Source organism: Oncorhynchus tshawytscha, linkage group LG13, assembly GCF_018296145.1.
Source record: "Oncorhynchus tshawytscha isolate Ot180627B linkage group LG13, Otsh_v2.0, whole genome shotgun sequence".
Taxonomy (NCBI): Eukaryota; Metazoa; Chordata; class Actinopteri; order Salmoniformes; family Salmonidae; genus Oncorhynchus; species Oncorhynchus tshawytscha.
Window position 1 is genome coordinate 36,557,785 of NC_056441.1, and position 14,848 is coordinate 36,572,632.

The window sequence follows — 14,848 nt, forward strand, 5'->3', positions numbered from 1 at the left end:
GTTTATGGTGCATAAGGGTGCATTGTTTCACTGGGTTAAGTTGTTTATGGTGCATAAGGGTGCATTGTTTCACTGGGTTAAGTTGTTTATGGTGCATAAGGGAGCATCGTCTCACTGGGTTAAGTTGTTTATGGTGCATAAGGGAGCATCGTCTCACTGGGTTAAGTTGTTTAGGAGAGGTATAAACATACTCTTTTGTGTGTCACTCTATACGGGCCTTACTCTTACAATACGACACACAGAATAAAGAACAAATACAAATAAATAAAAGGCTATAGGCAGTTCAGTTACTGTGTTGGGTTGTGTATGTTCAGATGGAGGAACAGGTTGAGCACCATATATAGTCTACAGTAATAATCATCATTATAATCAAACTCGGGGTGTGTTAAGTGGCAGCATGCTCCGGTTCATGCTGAACACTGCCAACTTAACCTGGGCAATCCATTCTCAACCAGTTTCACACTTCACAATGGATCAAGGATGAGGGAGAGAGAGAGAGAGAGAGAGAGAGAGAGAGAGAAATTCCCAGCATATGCTGTGGAAAGTGATGAAGTGTTATTTGCCTTGACTGGTTGTGCGCTATCGTACACCAGCCCTGTGTTTCGAGGTCCAGCTTGCTTTCAGGATCAAATAGAGGACTGGCCACCCCTCATAGCCTGGTTCCTCTCTAGGTTTCTTCCTAGGTTCTGGCCTTTCTAGGGAGTTTCTCCTAGCCACCGTGCTTCTACACCTGCATTGCTTGCTTTTGGGGGTTTTAGGCTGGGTTTCTGTACAGCACTTCGAGACATCAGCTGATGTAAGAAGGGCTTTATACTTGAAATAAGAGTGTGTGTGTGTGCGCGCATGTACTTGCAGGCGTGCATGTGTGTGTGTGTCACTGGTCCAGGTTATTGCACCGTTTGTCTAGTCATGTTTGTTTGTGGTGTGTGTCTGTCTGTGTTTGCGCCGGGGCCAAACATATTCACCCATCGACATGAATACCTGGCAACACATTTGACCAATATTTATTCAAACATCAGTGCGTATGCAGCTGTTCTCATGATGGATCACTGACTGCAGCGTTTCAATAAATTCTCTCTCTCTCCCCCCTTACTGCCAGACACACAATTAAATAGATTTCATTCAAGAAAGGAATCAAAGAGAAGATAACAACTCCGCCACTTTTCATATTCATCCTCTCCGGCACCACCCCAACATCAACATATGTGAAAATTGCGTGTTTCTAAGATAAGTGTCTCCTCCAATGACATCTTCGGTGTGCATCGTGTGATTTTTAACCAATTATGAGCAGGCATTGCCTGCTAATTTCCTACTAACTGGTCTAATTGGAAACACTTACCTTCCTCTATTTATTTTACTACAAAACATAGAAACACACCATTTTCACATATGTTGATGTCGAGGTGGTGCTGGGAGTGAAATAAATAAATAAATAAATAAAACATCCTTTAAGTGCTTGAACAAACCCACAAGAACACTATTTAAACTATACCATGTTTATTTAACCTTCGACCTGTTCATGTCCACAATCATTTACTAAGATGCATCTCCTCTCTCGCCACCATGTTATCCCTGGATACAACCATTATACATTCTCTATTACGACCTCAGAAGGGTCAATCTTAAAAACCTCTTCGGGATCAATGTCCCTCAACCGGGATGGTTGTGAACAGCTTCTAAATTCAAAATATATAATTTATCAATCTACCCTGTTGTTAAAACATCTTCATATAGCCCCCCCATCTCTCTACTAAACTCACCCATATATAAAATATACAAAATATTATTTCCAAAATCTCCTCTGAGCTGTCTTTGCAAATATAAAAATATACAGTTTTCCTATGTTGAAATCTCTTTGCTTTCCTCTCTTCTGCCTACCTCTCGTCATCCTCCTCCTCTAGATTATAGCTCATCCTCTGTTTTCTAGTTGGCCCATGCCTCCCTCCCTGCTCAGTACAGTTAAAAGACACACATGTTTAGTCATAGAAAAAAAGTACACATCTGTCCTCCCCTGGCTTGTCTCCTTGCCTTTAGCTTAAAAACATTAGTTGTCTGTGATCTGTATGATTTGAACACACCCATCTGAATGGGTGCACGTATGGCCTGAGCATTACCCCGAAGGGGGAAAAAAAAAACACTGCAACACACCTGATATAAACACTGAATGACGTCACGACGCAACCTGTCAAAGAGACACGGGAAGTGAAACCAGCATAGCACAGATACACAAAATGAAGGCTGCACTCACTACAACACTCCGGGTTACTCACAACACGGATGCTTACGCCAGGTGTCATACAATGCTTACGTCACGTCTACGTAGGCCGTACGCGCACCCCCTCAACTAAAGTGCTGCCAATGTTGTGGCTGCCTTCTAACCCTCTCCCTCCTCCGCCCTTCCCCTCATCTTCTTCTTCCTCACAAGTCTCCGTGTCGGCTCTCGAACTTGTTGAGGATGTTGCGGCAGCGGCCCAGCTCCTTGTGCATGTCGGCCATTTCCTGTCTGAGAGCAGCGTTCTCTCGCTCCAGGAAGGCGGCGCGCACCGTGATCTGGTTCTCCTTGAGGCGCCGGGCGTCACGTGAGCGCTTGGCAGCCTCGTTGTTCTTGTAGCGCCGGCTCCAGTACTTGTCATCCTGCGGGAGTCATAGCAAAGTAGAGGCGTGTTGTGGGGGGGGGGCAAGAAGGGTCAGTTTTGTGATGGGAAGGGGGAGGTGTCAAAGCTGAGCATTGTAGTTGCACACTTGAAGCATGTACAGTTGCAGTCTGAAGTTTACATACACCTTAGCCAAATGCCTTTAAACTCAGTATAACAGTTGAGAGAATGATTTATTTCAGCTTTTATTTCTTTCATCACATTCCCAGTGGGTCAGAAGTTTACATGCACTCGATTAGTATTTGGTAGCATTGCCTTTAAGTTGTTTAACATGGGTCAAACGTTTCAGGTAGCCTTCCACAAGCTTCCCACAATAAGTTGGGTGAATTTTGGCCCATTCCTCCTGACAGAGCTGGTGTAACTGAGTCAGGTTTGTAGGCCTCCTTGCTCGCACACACTTTTTCAGTTCTGCCCACACATTTTCTATAGGATTGAGGTCAGGGCTTTGTGATGGCCACTCCAATACCTTGACTCTGTTGTACTTAAGCCATAGCTTTGGAAGGTATGCTTGGGTTCATAGATTCTTTTGTACCCGTTTCCTCCAGCATCTTCACAAGGTCCTTTGCTGTTGTTCTGGGATTGATTTGCACTTTTCACACAAAAGTACATTCATCTCTAGGAGACAGATTAACCATTTATTTTCTGATGTCTTGGCTGATTTCTCCTTCCTGAGCGGTAAACCTCCAATTGACTCAAATTATGTCAATTAGCCAATCAGAAGTTTCTAAAGCCATGACATAATTTTCTGGAATTTTCCAAGCTGTTTAAAGGCACAGTCAACTTAGTGTACTTAAACATCTGACCCACTGGAATTGCGATACGGTGATTTATAAGTGAAATAATCTGCCTGTAAACAATTGTTAGAAAAATGACTTGTGTCACGCACAAAGTAGAGGTCCTAACCGACTATAGTTTGTTCACAAGAAATGTGTGGAGGGGTTGAAAAAACGAGTTTGAATGACTCCAACCTAAGTGTATGTAAACTTCCGACTCCAACCTAAGTGTATGTAAACTTCCGACTCCAACCAACCTCCAAAGTGTATGTAAACTTCCGACTCCAACCTAAGTGTATGTAAACTTCCGACTCCAACCTAAGTGTATGTAAACTTCCGACTCCAACCTAAGTGTATGTAAACTTCCGACTCCAACCTAAGTGTATGTAAACTTCCGACTCCAACCTAAGTGTATGTAAACTTCCGACTTCAACTGTACAGAAATATTTTTATTAAAGTGTGTTCCTTAATAACAATGCCGTCACAATTAGCTACTCCACAGATAGCAATATGAGTTTCTTACCTCGTTATTTATTGCGTGCATATCTACACGCCAATTCAAACTTTCCACTTTTGCCCCTCCCCAATGTGTGCCCTTCCTTGAGGCATGCCCCCATTTGTCATTCACTTGAGTAAGCAGGAAGTTGCCCCCGCTACGTATGACGACATCATATTGCTAACTTTACCTTGAAGCTTCTGAGGCGCAAACTACGTTTAAAGCCAAGAATCGCAAGAAATGTAGTACCTTCTGCTCATCTGGGACCAGCATCTTGCGGGCTTTCTTGATCATGGGCTGTGGCTTGAGCTCCTCGTCCGAGAAGCGGTGCCTCCGGGGGTCGAAGGCCTCCTGGCCCGGCACGCTGGACAGCGCCACGTCCGCCGGGTCCGGGTCAAAGTTCACCATGACGTCAGCGGTGCCGTTGGCGACCAGTGAGCCTCCTGGCGGCCCGGGGAGGCAGGAGGAGGAGGTGGTGGTGGAGGAGGGCGAGAGGTCTGGAGGCATGACCTGGCCACCTATAATGAGAGAGGCCAACAAAAGCAAAACTTTTGGTTGGTCACATGCTTCACACCGTGGCGAGGGTGAAGGGTCAAAGCCTCCAGCATGCAGAGAACAAGGTAAAGGTGATTTGTTATTTCTGTGTATATGGAAACATCACTCGTTTATAAACTGTCTGCTGCATGGTGGCTGCAGTGATACAGATCGTCCACCAGGTGGAAGCATAGGCTACATCAATCAGTCAGTCATGTGGTTGAGCTGGCTGATCCAGGATAAAACGACACCAAAGCCCAATCCTAATAACAACCATTTTGGGCAAAAAAGTTGAAACTGATCCAAGAACAGTGCTGCTGTGTAAACAACCTTCTACACACAGCAATGAGCTTGCGTATGGCCATTGCTCTCGCTCTCCCCTCTTTAACCTTTGATCAATGTCATACTATATTTCCCTCAGTTAGTAAAATATGTGTTATCTTTAAAGGAGTAGTTCAGTATTTTACTTGATGTTAGATGGTTCATCACCCTGAAAGTAGTCCATGTAATCCAAGGTTTGGTTTTCTTTAGAACAGCCACTAAACCCTTCAACTATCCTTAGTCACCACAAGCTAAGAGTGAATGGAAGTGATGGGGGGGGGGGCATGTGAGCATGTTTACAAAAACTAATGTCCAAATCCCCTGAAATCAGTTTAAAATCCACTCCATATTTAGTTTGCTGTTGCTTAAAGGGGATTTTGCCATAATAAAAAATCATAAAAAACACACACATGCTCCCATTACTTCCATTGATTGTTAGCTTGTGTTGTCTAAAGTTAGCTGAAGTTTGTAGTGGCTGTTTAAAGAAACCTGATTACAGTTTCTCCTGGCCCATAGACTACTTTCAGGGTGAGGAACCATCTATCATCAAGTTGTAAAATAGTGAACCAACTCCTTTAATATACATTTGATAGCAACAACATGTTCATTTTCCAGGTGACACTTCTCAGCGGGATTTTAAAGCGTTCATAATCCAAACACACTATTATTTGTTATTCTTTTTTCACACTCCACTTTAACCAGTGAAATTAGACAGCAATTTATTAGGCCTTCACTACATTGTTTTATTTCCCCGAGGTGTAATATGAGCTATAGCTATGGCCACAGCAGCTTTTTGTCAAGGTTATGGCCTAATCAAGACCAGCTGCTCTCTGGAAGTCAACCAATACATTCCCTATACATCCATTAATTAGCTATAACATAGCCATTTCATTTTACATTTCAATTAAATATTGGTCTCGGTGTTATTGATTATTGCATTCTCTGGGGAAATCAGTCTTGTGGGCAACAATTGTTTGAATGTGCTCGGTCTTTCAAAAACACTTGAGGAAATGCAATGCTGAAATGGAATGTAGGAAGTGTGTTACATAAAATCCATTCCCCAGTCCCCTTGCTCCATAGCCACCACAAAGACAGTTCCCTACAATACCCCTCCAACCCCTACCCCACCCAACATACCACCACCTCCCTCTACCTTATATTTAAAGTATACACAGAATTCTTCCTTCCTAAGTATCCATAGGACACTACCCCCCCCATCACACACAAACAATACACCTCACCTTTCATTTCACAGCAGTCTTTCCCTCAGTCCTTGTCAACAACATGAAATGTTATGTCACAATGTTGCTCAGTGTGTAAAGACACTGGTATGGCGACATGGTGGCGTTATCTCTGCAATGTAAATCTCTCTGCTTCTTTATGCTAGGCTAGTCTTATGCAATGCTATCTATCTCTCGCTCTCTGCTTTACTCCCCCTCTATGCCTCCCTCCAACCCCTCCCTCTTCGTACGCCCCACCCTTCCCGTCTCTCACTCCATTGCTCTCTGCATCGGCACGTGACGTGATGCCTGCACATGGCCCAAGCGTGTGAGAGAGGGAGGGGAGAGAGTGAGGGAGAAAAATAACAGCTCTCTTGCTCTCTCTCTCTGTTGACTGTACTGCAGAGTCTTCCTTAAATAACCCTTTCATCTCCACATTTCATTCAAATTAATCAATGTGGTAAAAGAGGGGAGTTCTTACGTTAAACCTCACCATTTCTACGATTGATGCATTTGTTTATTTCTCTAAGCTACGGTGTAACTCTGATGGTCTTTCCTGTTCTGTAACTAATCTGTGTAGGTTCTCTTTATAAATGTAGTGTGTTTGTGTTACACTGATTTAGAGTTTACAAATACAGATCTGCTGAGCGGTTGTTGTGGACCCAGTATCAAGATCGGGCAAGAATGTTTTGTCAGAAAATAGAAAGTAGCATAACTATGAGGGCTACAGTCCTTGTCTTTTTGGAAAATCGAACTAAAATCTTACTGCTGGCAATGTCATAAGAATCTGCCCCCGCAACCCATGGAGTCTGCAATATAGGTCAAAGTGCAAACATTTAGTATGCATGGAAAGGGTACACCTTGATGGTTATTGTAGCACGTGCTTGTAGTTTTGAAAACTAAATGTACTTTATGAAGGTAGTATACAATATTATGCGTTGTTTAGAAAATGCCACCAGAAGGCGCTAGAGTGTCAAAATGAAAGGGCAGTGAAAAGTCTATTGGACTAGCTTGAGACAATACCCTGTCTTTTTATATAGCTTCTGCTAATATAACATCTTCCGCCAGCATCATGACACCAATTTCACTCTAGACAAATAAAACACAAAGCCGTTCCACTGGCTCTCCTACATACTTGCTTTTGCCTTTGAGCTCCACAAACTGCTGTGTTTTCCCCCACCAACCAATGCCGACCTAGGTCATGTTGAGGAGGGTGCAACTACCGCAATGACGGTTCCAGTCATCTTGCAACATTGTCGATCTTCCACACACAAGATTTGCTCAGTTTTGTGTGTGCGTTTATTGTTGTGAAATTGTTAGAAATTACTTAGATATTACTGCACTGCTGGAGCTAGAAACACAAGCATTTCGCTACACCCGCAAAAACATCTATTAAACACGTGTATGTGACAAAATTAAATGCGATTTGATTTGACACACCAACGCAAAACAGGCAAACATATGGTCAAAAAGAAACAAAACACACTGGCATGGACACAATCAAACACACACACATACATACCTGGACCCCCCCCCCACACACACACACAACCTCCCCTCTTCAACCACACACCCTACTAACCACGTAGGCACTCGGGCCCTCCCATCATGCCTGGCAGTCCGTTTGGTGGTGGCGGCCCGTTGTCCAGGCCCAGCAGCGAGGAGGAGGAAGATGAGGAGGACATGGAGGATGATGAAGAAGAACATAGCGGAGGGGAGGACGGCGGGCACTGGGAGCTCTGGTTGGGCACGGCCGACTGCAGGGAGCTCTGCGAGGGCACCTGGGCGCTGGCGCTGGAGCCATTGCCACCTTTGCTGTGCATGGCCATGCCGTTCTCAGTCAGGAACTCTTCCAGGTCCATGTACTGCAGCTGGAAGAGGCCCCCGTCGCTGCAGGGTAGCGTGCGCTCCCACAGATGGGGCCCCAGGAAAGCCGACTGGGAAGGCCGACCGCCTGGGCCCCCACCCATGGTGTCCGAGTCCTGGGGCTTGTCTTTGTCTGTTAGCGGGAGATTGGGAGGAAGAGAAAAAAAGATGGAGTGAAGAGAGATGGAGAGAGCGAGCATGAAAGAGAGAAAAAGAGGGAATAAAAGAGAGAACAATGACGAGAAGAAGAGATAGCGAGAGAGAGAGAGAAGGGCCATTGAGTGCAACAATCCAGCCTCTTCAGTGTTCATCACTGATGTCTCTTATCAACACATAATCTGCCTGCGAGCCTCGTGCCCTTATCAGTTTTGCAGGCAACCAACCGCCATTACATGGATGCATCAGCAACAGCGGCAGCAGTCGTCCTATTCACACACAGGCTGGCTGAATAATGTGAGGAAGGGAGTGAGATGCTATGCAAATATCATGAAGGTGGACTGAAATGCTACTCTGACATCATGAAGAAGTGAGATGCTAAGCTAACATGAGGAAAGAGTGAGATGCTACGCTAACATAATGAAGGACGAGTGAGATGATATGCTAACATAATGAGGCAAGAGTGAGATGCTACGCTAACATAATGAAGGACGAGTGAGATGATATGCTAACATAATGAGGCAAGAGTGAGATGGTAGGCTAACATTATGAAGAAAGAATGAGATGCTATACTAAAACAATTAGCAGAAGTGGCATCGTCTGGCGTCTCAGCCCTCAACCCCTTGAGTTGGAGGGGGTAATAAGGGGAGGCGAGAGCAATCAGATTAATGAGCAAGGAGAGGGGGCACAAAAATAGAGGATGACCATCAGTGTGACCCCGCTGAGAGCTAGGTAGAGGATTTCACAGAGACAAGGTAGAAGCGGTCGGGGGAAAGGGTGACAGGCCTGACGATCACACCCGGGACTGTACTGGTGGCTCTGGACAGCACAGAACATTATTGTCAGCACGCACACACACACACACACACACACAGATGGAGATGGAGAGGAGAGGGACATGTAGGATGCAAGAGAGAGAGGAAGTGGAGAAAAAAAAGGGGAATGCAAAAGAAGAAAGACTGACAGGAGAGAGGATAGAAAAGACAGGAGAAATGAGAGGGGAGAGAGGGAAGGGAAAGCAACGTCAAATCAGAGAGGGGGAGAAGGAACAGAGGAGTAATGACAGGGAACGGGAGACAGAGGGAATGAATATAAAAGGAGATGGGTTGATAAGGGAGAGGAAAGGGAAGAGGAGTGGAGATTAAAGAGATTCAAATAGGAGGAGAGATGGCTGATAGGGCGATATTGGGGGATGAGAGGAGATACAGCAGATGATAATGAAGGGTGAGGAGAGAAATAAGAGGGAGTGCAAATAGGAGGAGGGGTGGTAATGGGAGAGGAGAGAGAACAGAGAGAGAGATATGTGGAATGCAAAGAAAAAAATATGGATGAGAAGAGACAGACGTGAAGGGGGAGTGAGGGAGATGTGAGAAGTGCAAGGAGTGAATGAGGAGATATGGTAAACGTTCTAGAGGATGGCGAGGAGAATAGACGACGGAGAGAGAGGAGAGATGCATACAGCATGTGGGTGTATACGAGGGCGAAGAACAAAGCATGCCAGGGAGAGGAATATGCGTTTTTTTTTGTTTTAAGAGATATGTATCATGCATTGAAGCCACAGGCAACTAACTCTCTCGGATGCAAAGACTCAAGACTCCATCTCATGTAATAAGACCCTTCTCCATCCCTTAACATTAGTGATGCACCACGACTATGCATGTTCTGATGGTGAACTTGATGCTGGTAGGCCCTTTGTGCTCGGACTCCATCGGAGGAGCTGTCAGTCTTGATCAGCATCATCTCTCACACAAAGACCATCCATGTAAATGATGGAGGGACGTTGTTCAACTATATAGCCACCAGGGGGAGGATGTTAGCCAGACAGAAACTGACTGAGGTTGTGACATCCATTCAACTGAAACGTTAAGTCCCCCTATTTGGGGGGTTTTGTGTGGTTCTGGACCGGTTCTGGACCGGTTCCGCCCGTCATTGTTGTGTACAGAGCACTCTGTGAACGGCGTAACATCAATGGCTGTGCACTCTATGAAAGCTCTGGTTGTCCCGCTCCGCATGCTTCTCTCCACTCTCATCTGAGATGCAGTATGTGAAAACCGAACACCATCATTTGCATTAGGGAGCGACACGTCACATGTTCTGGCCTATCCAGACAAAGGATCAATATCCTCTGGCTGTGAGCCTTGTAGCTCCACTTCCAATGAACACGACATACGAAACGGGAAAGCCTTAGCGATTGCAGTAAAAGCAGTAGCGTCTCGCTGCGACATACAAAATCATTTTGTAGAACTTAAAAACAGGGCCACTTTCAATTGCTCAAAGAGCAACTTTGTGCTTATAGCATGAAGTTTGTAACGATTTAGCGGGCGTTTAAATGGCGTCTCTGCTTTGCTGGGCAGAAACTTGTCCGTAGTCATTTATATGAAATGGTGCCAATTTTGTACTGTCACTAAGTGTGATCATATTTATTTCAGTTATAGGAAAGGTGGAATATTATAGGGTCAGGAATGTTCTCAAGCCGTCCTCTATCAGCGGCGCAATAGTGGGGCCCTAAAATCGTGATAAGCCCAGTCATTCTGGACAGAGGCTAACGACTGTTTAGTGTAAATTACAATATAGTGCCTGGAAATACGATGGCATTGGTAAGGTAGTGAAATGTTTAGTAGGAAACAACTTTGCCAGCATTATCATGTCGCCAAATTTTATTTTAGACAGATAGCAATGTTGTCATTAGCTAGCAAAGTTCATCCCCAAAAAATAGCTAGCAAATCTAACCTTAGGTAGCTCAAATCAGGTGACCTCCCCTCAATTTTAGCTAACGTTGTACTGCCTCTAAAATCAATCTGGCGACATCAAAATGATGACAAAAGGTTTTCCTACGAATGAATTGCCCCCCTTTGAATATCATTGTATTTCCAAGCCAATGTAATGCACTTTAGATTACATCTTCATCAGCGCTCATTGACGATGCATTGAGTAGAATGCTCAATTGGGCACCAGTACAAAGCGAACGTTCAAAACAATATCGTGACGAAACATGCAACCCGTGAATTGGAAAAAAATTATACATGATTTTTTAATATTTCCATCATAAATGTACTGCAAATTTGAGTTTGTGTCCTCAAAAGTAACTACACCTCAGCAATTTATAAAAAATAATTACCAGAAAGGGGAGGCTTTAATCTTTCTGGCAGTATAAGAATTACTAGGTATTGCGTATGGCACTTATGATAAATAATACTTTTGGGTATGTCTATTTAGGCGGAAATCTCAAATGTGTACTTTACATTTAACAACAGCAGCGCTTAGTTAACATTTGACCACTTAAAATGGCTCTAGTGTGAAAATCAATGTTTGTTGGATTGAGAACTGGTGTTAGACATCTTTATACACTGAATGTACAAAACATTAAAGACACCTGCTCTTTCCCTGACATAGACTGACCAGGTGAATCCAGGTGAAAGTGATAATCCCTTATTGACGTCACTTCAATCAGTGTAGATTAAGGGGAGGAGTCAGGTTTAAAAAATAATAATGTTTCAGTTTTGAGATTGTGTGTGTGTGTGCCATACAGCAGGTGATTGGGCAAGACACATGTAATTGCCTTTGAACGGGGTATGGTAGTAGGTGCCAGGTGCACCGGTTTGAGTGGGTCAAGAACTGCAACGCTGCTGGGTTGTTCACGCTCAACAGTTTCCTGTGTGTATAAAGAATGGTCCACAACCCAGAGGACATCCAGCCAACATGACACAACTGTAGGAAGCATTTGAGTCAACATGGGCCAGCATCCCTGTGGAACACTTGACACCTTGTAGAGTCCATGCCCTGACGAATTGAGACTGTTCTGAGGGCAAACGGGGGTACAACTGAATATTAGGAAGGTGTTCCTAATGTTTTGTACGCTCAGTGTACATCAATATCATGAGCTATGACCTTATTGAATCTATTTGTTGAAGGATAAAAGCACTAATGTTCAACGCTGTGTGTGTGTGTGTGTGTGTGTGGTCTTGTTGCTGTGTGGTCTTAATATGAACCTATTTCCATAAGTAATGCATGATACAAGTCAAAGCAAGAATTGTCAAGCCTATACACTTTATATTTATAAACATGAATTCAAGCCAACAGAATGAAAACAACGATTGCAGGCCAGCCTGTGTGTGTGTATTTATTAATTTTAACATTTGATATGCATGAACTTTCCGCTTCCTTCCCTCCCTGCCCCCACCACACACACACAAACAAACCTCACCTTTCATTGCACAGCAGTCTTTCGCTCGCTGGTCAGCCTTGATGGGCAGTTGTAGGAGAGTCTTGAGGCTGGCCATGGAGTTCAAGTGTCCACCGGTCGGGACACTGCCCGCGAGGTTACCCGTACTGAACTGTGGGCTCGCTCCGGCCGGGAGGTCAGGCGGTAGGAGCTGTGTGAGCGGCCTAGACATTGGTCCGCCGTTGATTCCCACCGTGGAATTAACGCGGGATTTATCCGATTAATCCACAAACGATTGACTGGCCGTCAGCGGGTTCACAACACAGTGACGTGACGATTAAAAAGGTGGACGGCTGGATACACACTGCTACACCAACTGTTATTTACCTCATTCGAACACGGAATGATAGTTTATCTAAATATGAATTAAGAACGTGCTAGAGAATAATAGTGACATTCGACATATCAAATATAACTTCACATCAACAATAAACTATTGCGCTTCCAAATGTCCATGAAGAAATCAAAAGTGAAAATGATGTCCTCAAAGAAATGTCCATGGTCAAATAAGTGTTCGATTCAATAATCTTGCCAGATGCAATTGGCCCTTTAATAAATCTCTTATCCCAGCCTCTATCTTTGAGATAAACAAAGTTGGACAGCGCTCAGATTGCGCGAAAAATACCTTGCTTTGATGATGTCCGTTTATTTGAGGATAATAGGCATCGCACGGAGTTGATTTTCTTCTTGACCTGAACAAAAATATTCCGCGAAAAATTATAATTGAAATGGATTTTGGAGAAATGCCTATAATTTAACGGACAGCATTGGATGTGTAGTCCTACGTAAAAGTCTCAAAACTCAAAGAAATCCAATATTAGAGAAAGTTGAAAAGAAGTGTATATTTGGGGGTGGAGGGGGGTAAAGGGTGGGGGTGATAAGGGGGAAAAAGGCTTCGTCAAATAATATCCAACAACATGAGAGTAGTATAGATGTTGATGTCCCTTGTTTTCCTCTCCCCACTTAGTCGCGCTCTCTCTCTCTCCCTCCCTCTTTCTCTGTCGTTATTTTTGTCGTTCACCTTCACCCACTCCCTCCCTCCCTCCCTTTCTGTAAACTGCCAGCAAGGAAGCAACCAAGCGCCGCGCGGCTAGAGTCAGCTGGAATGAACACGGGCCGCTCCCATGACGTCACCGCTCACCGTGGATTGGCGCTGGGGGAGAAACTGATCAATATTCATGATCCACACCTACTAAAACGCCCCAAACAGCATTAATGAGCCCCTCCCCTTCATACGCAAAACAGTCACAGAAGGAGTTGTTGATTACTCTTCTCAAACCCCAACCACCACAGCAAGTCGCCTCCTGCATAACTTGCAATGGCCGTTCTGGTGATGGAACCGATGGAACACGTGGTTGACTTTACTGTCAGTCAAAAAGCTAAACCAGTAACCACGAGATTAGTGGACCAACATACATATCTGTTTAATTGATTATGATCACAGGTCCTGTAGCCAATCCTAAATCAACACAAGAATGGAATTGCTCTGCAATGTTCAGTAGCCTAATTTATTTTCAAAGATTTTACCAATAAATTCCTTGTATGCTACTTGGTATGTGGGCTATCTCTGTCATTTAAAGGATTCGGATCCCTGTCGTGATTTTGTGTGACAGTTACAAATCATTCAAAATCATCATTATCAATATTATCACATTTACTTCGGTCCAAAAAGTCAGTGTTATGGCCGCAACAAAACATCTCCCTACCACTTTAAGAACGATTCCTGCTCTCCAAAGCGAGCACATGGCCATGGCACGCTCGAGTGGTGCCTACGGGCAGCCTTGCCTCGCTGCGATTGGTCCAAATTAGGTCAGTCTCTGCCCTTTGCCGAACGCTATTGGACAGAAATAGGTCATTGGCTCCGCCCAAAGACTTCCCCATGGTAGGGCCGCGTGAGACAGAAGTAAAAGCGGCAAGTGAGGCCAGAGAGATTGGACGGATTACTGTTGCATTTAGCAAGATCCAGATACTGAATTTGCTTTGACATGTATTAAAGTATTTAGTTGGTGACCACCCCACAGTGTAATAGTTTGGCTTGATAATTTTCCTTATAGCTTTCCAATAATGACAATAGGCTATTAATAACTGGCCCTACTAATAATACAATGTAGCCTAATAAGCATCAATACCTCAAATATATATATATTTAAAAAATGTACTTCTCCATACTACCCCTCCAGCTAATATTTTCTTTGAAAGTTAAAGTTAAATTATCTTCATAATCATAATTTACCGTTTATGAGTCACACCTCAGAAGTACAACAGCTTATTTGATGTGCCACCTTAAAAAGTGCTAAAAAACACTCATGTATGCATTAGACCTACAAGCCACTAGATGGAGGCAATAGTGCGGTTTTTAAGAGCAAAAATATCCAATGACACAATCAACACATTTAAAACACGGACAAATATTCACACAGATGAATCAACCATTGATTTGTGAATATGGTGCAACTATGTTATAGCACGGATACTTTTAATGTGCATGCATAACTTCGTTTTAAAAAAAAAATGTAAACTGCAATGTTTCTCTCACAAAATATTCCCCTCCTTCTCTGGTTAGGTTTCTGTAAGCATTCATAAAAAGGGCCTCACATGGCCATCTA

General features: G+C 43.9%; 1 protein-coding gene across 1 annotated transcript; it reads right to left on the reverse strand.

Annotated features, from left to right (window-relative positions):
• Positions 1-1,480: 1,480 nt before the first annotated feature.
• LOC112264838 (hepatic leukemia factor-like) lies at positions 1,481-13,281 on the reverse strand. Its single transcript, XM_042295638.1, has 4 exons — positions 12,225-13,281; positions 7,581-7,997; positions 4,173-4,441; positions 1,481-2,634 (listed from the first exon to the last, which is right to left on the reverse strand). Exons 1-4 carry the CDS (start codon positions 12,412-12,414, stop codon positions 2,419-2,421), a joined length of 1,092 nt encoding a protein of 363 aa, XP_042151572.1. The 5' UTR covers positions 12,415-13,281; the 3' UTR covers positions 1,481-2,418.
• Between the last annotated feature and the right edge of the window lie 1,567 nt (positions 13,282-14,848).

Excerpts from the sequence above, each read along its gene's own strand:
- LOC112264838 (XM_042295638.1), bottom strand. The coding sequence starts at position 12,414 with ATGTCTAGGCCGCTCACACAGCTCCTACCGCCTGACCTCCCGGCCGGA. Across the intron at positions 4,442-7,580 it reads AGGGCCCGAGTGCCTACGTG|GTGGCCAGGTCATGCCTCCA; the intron begins GTTAGTAGGGTG and ends CTCTCATTATAG. Across the intron at positions 2,635-4,172 it reads TGGTCCCAGATGAGCAGAAG|GATGACAAGTACTGGAGCCG; the intron begins GTACTACATTTC and ends TGACTCCCGCAG.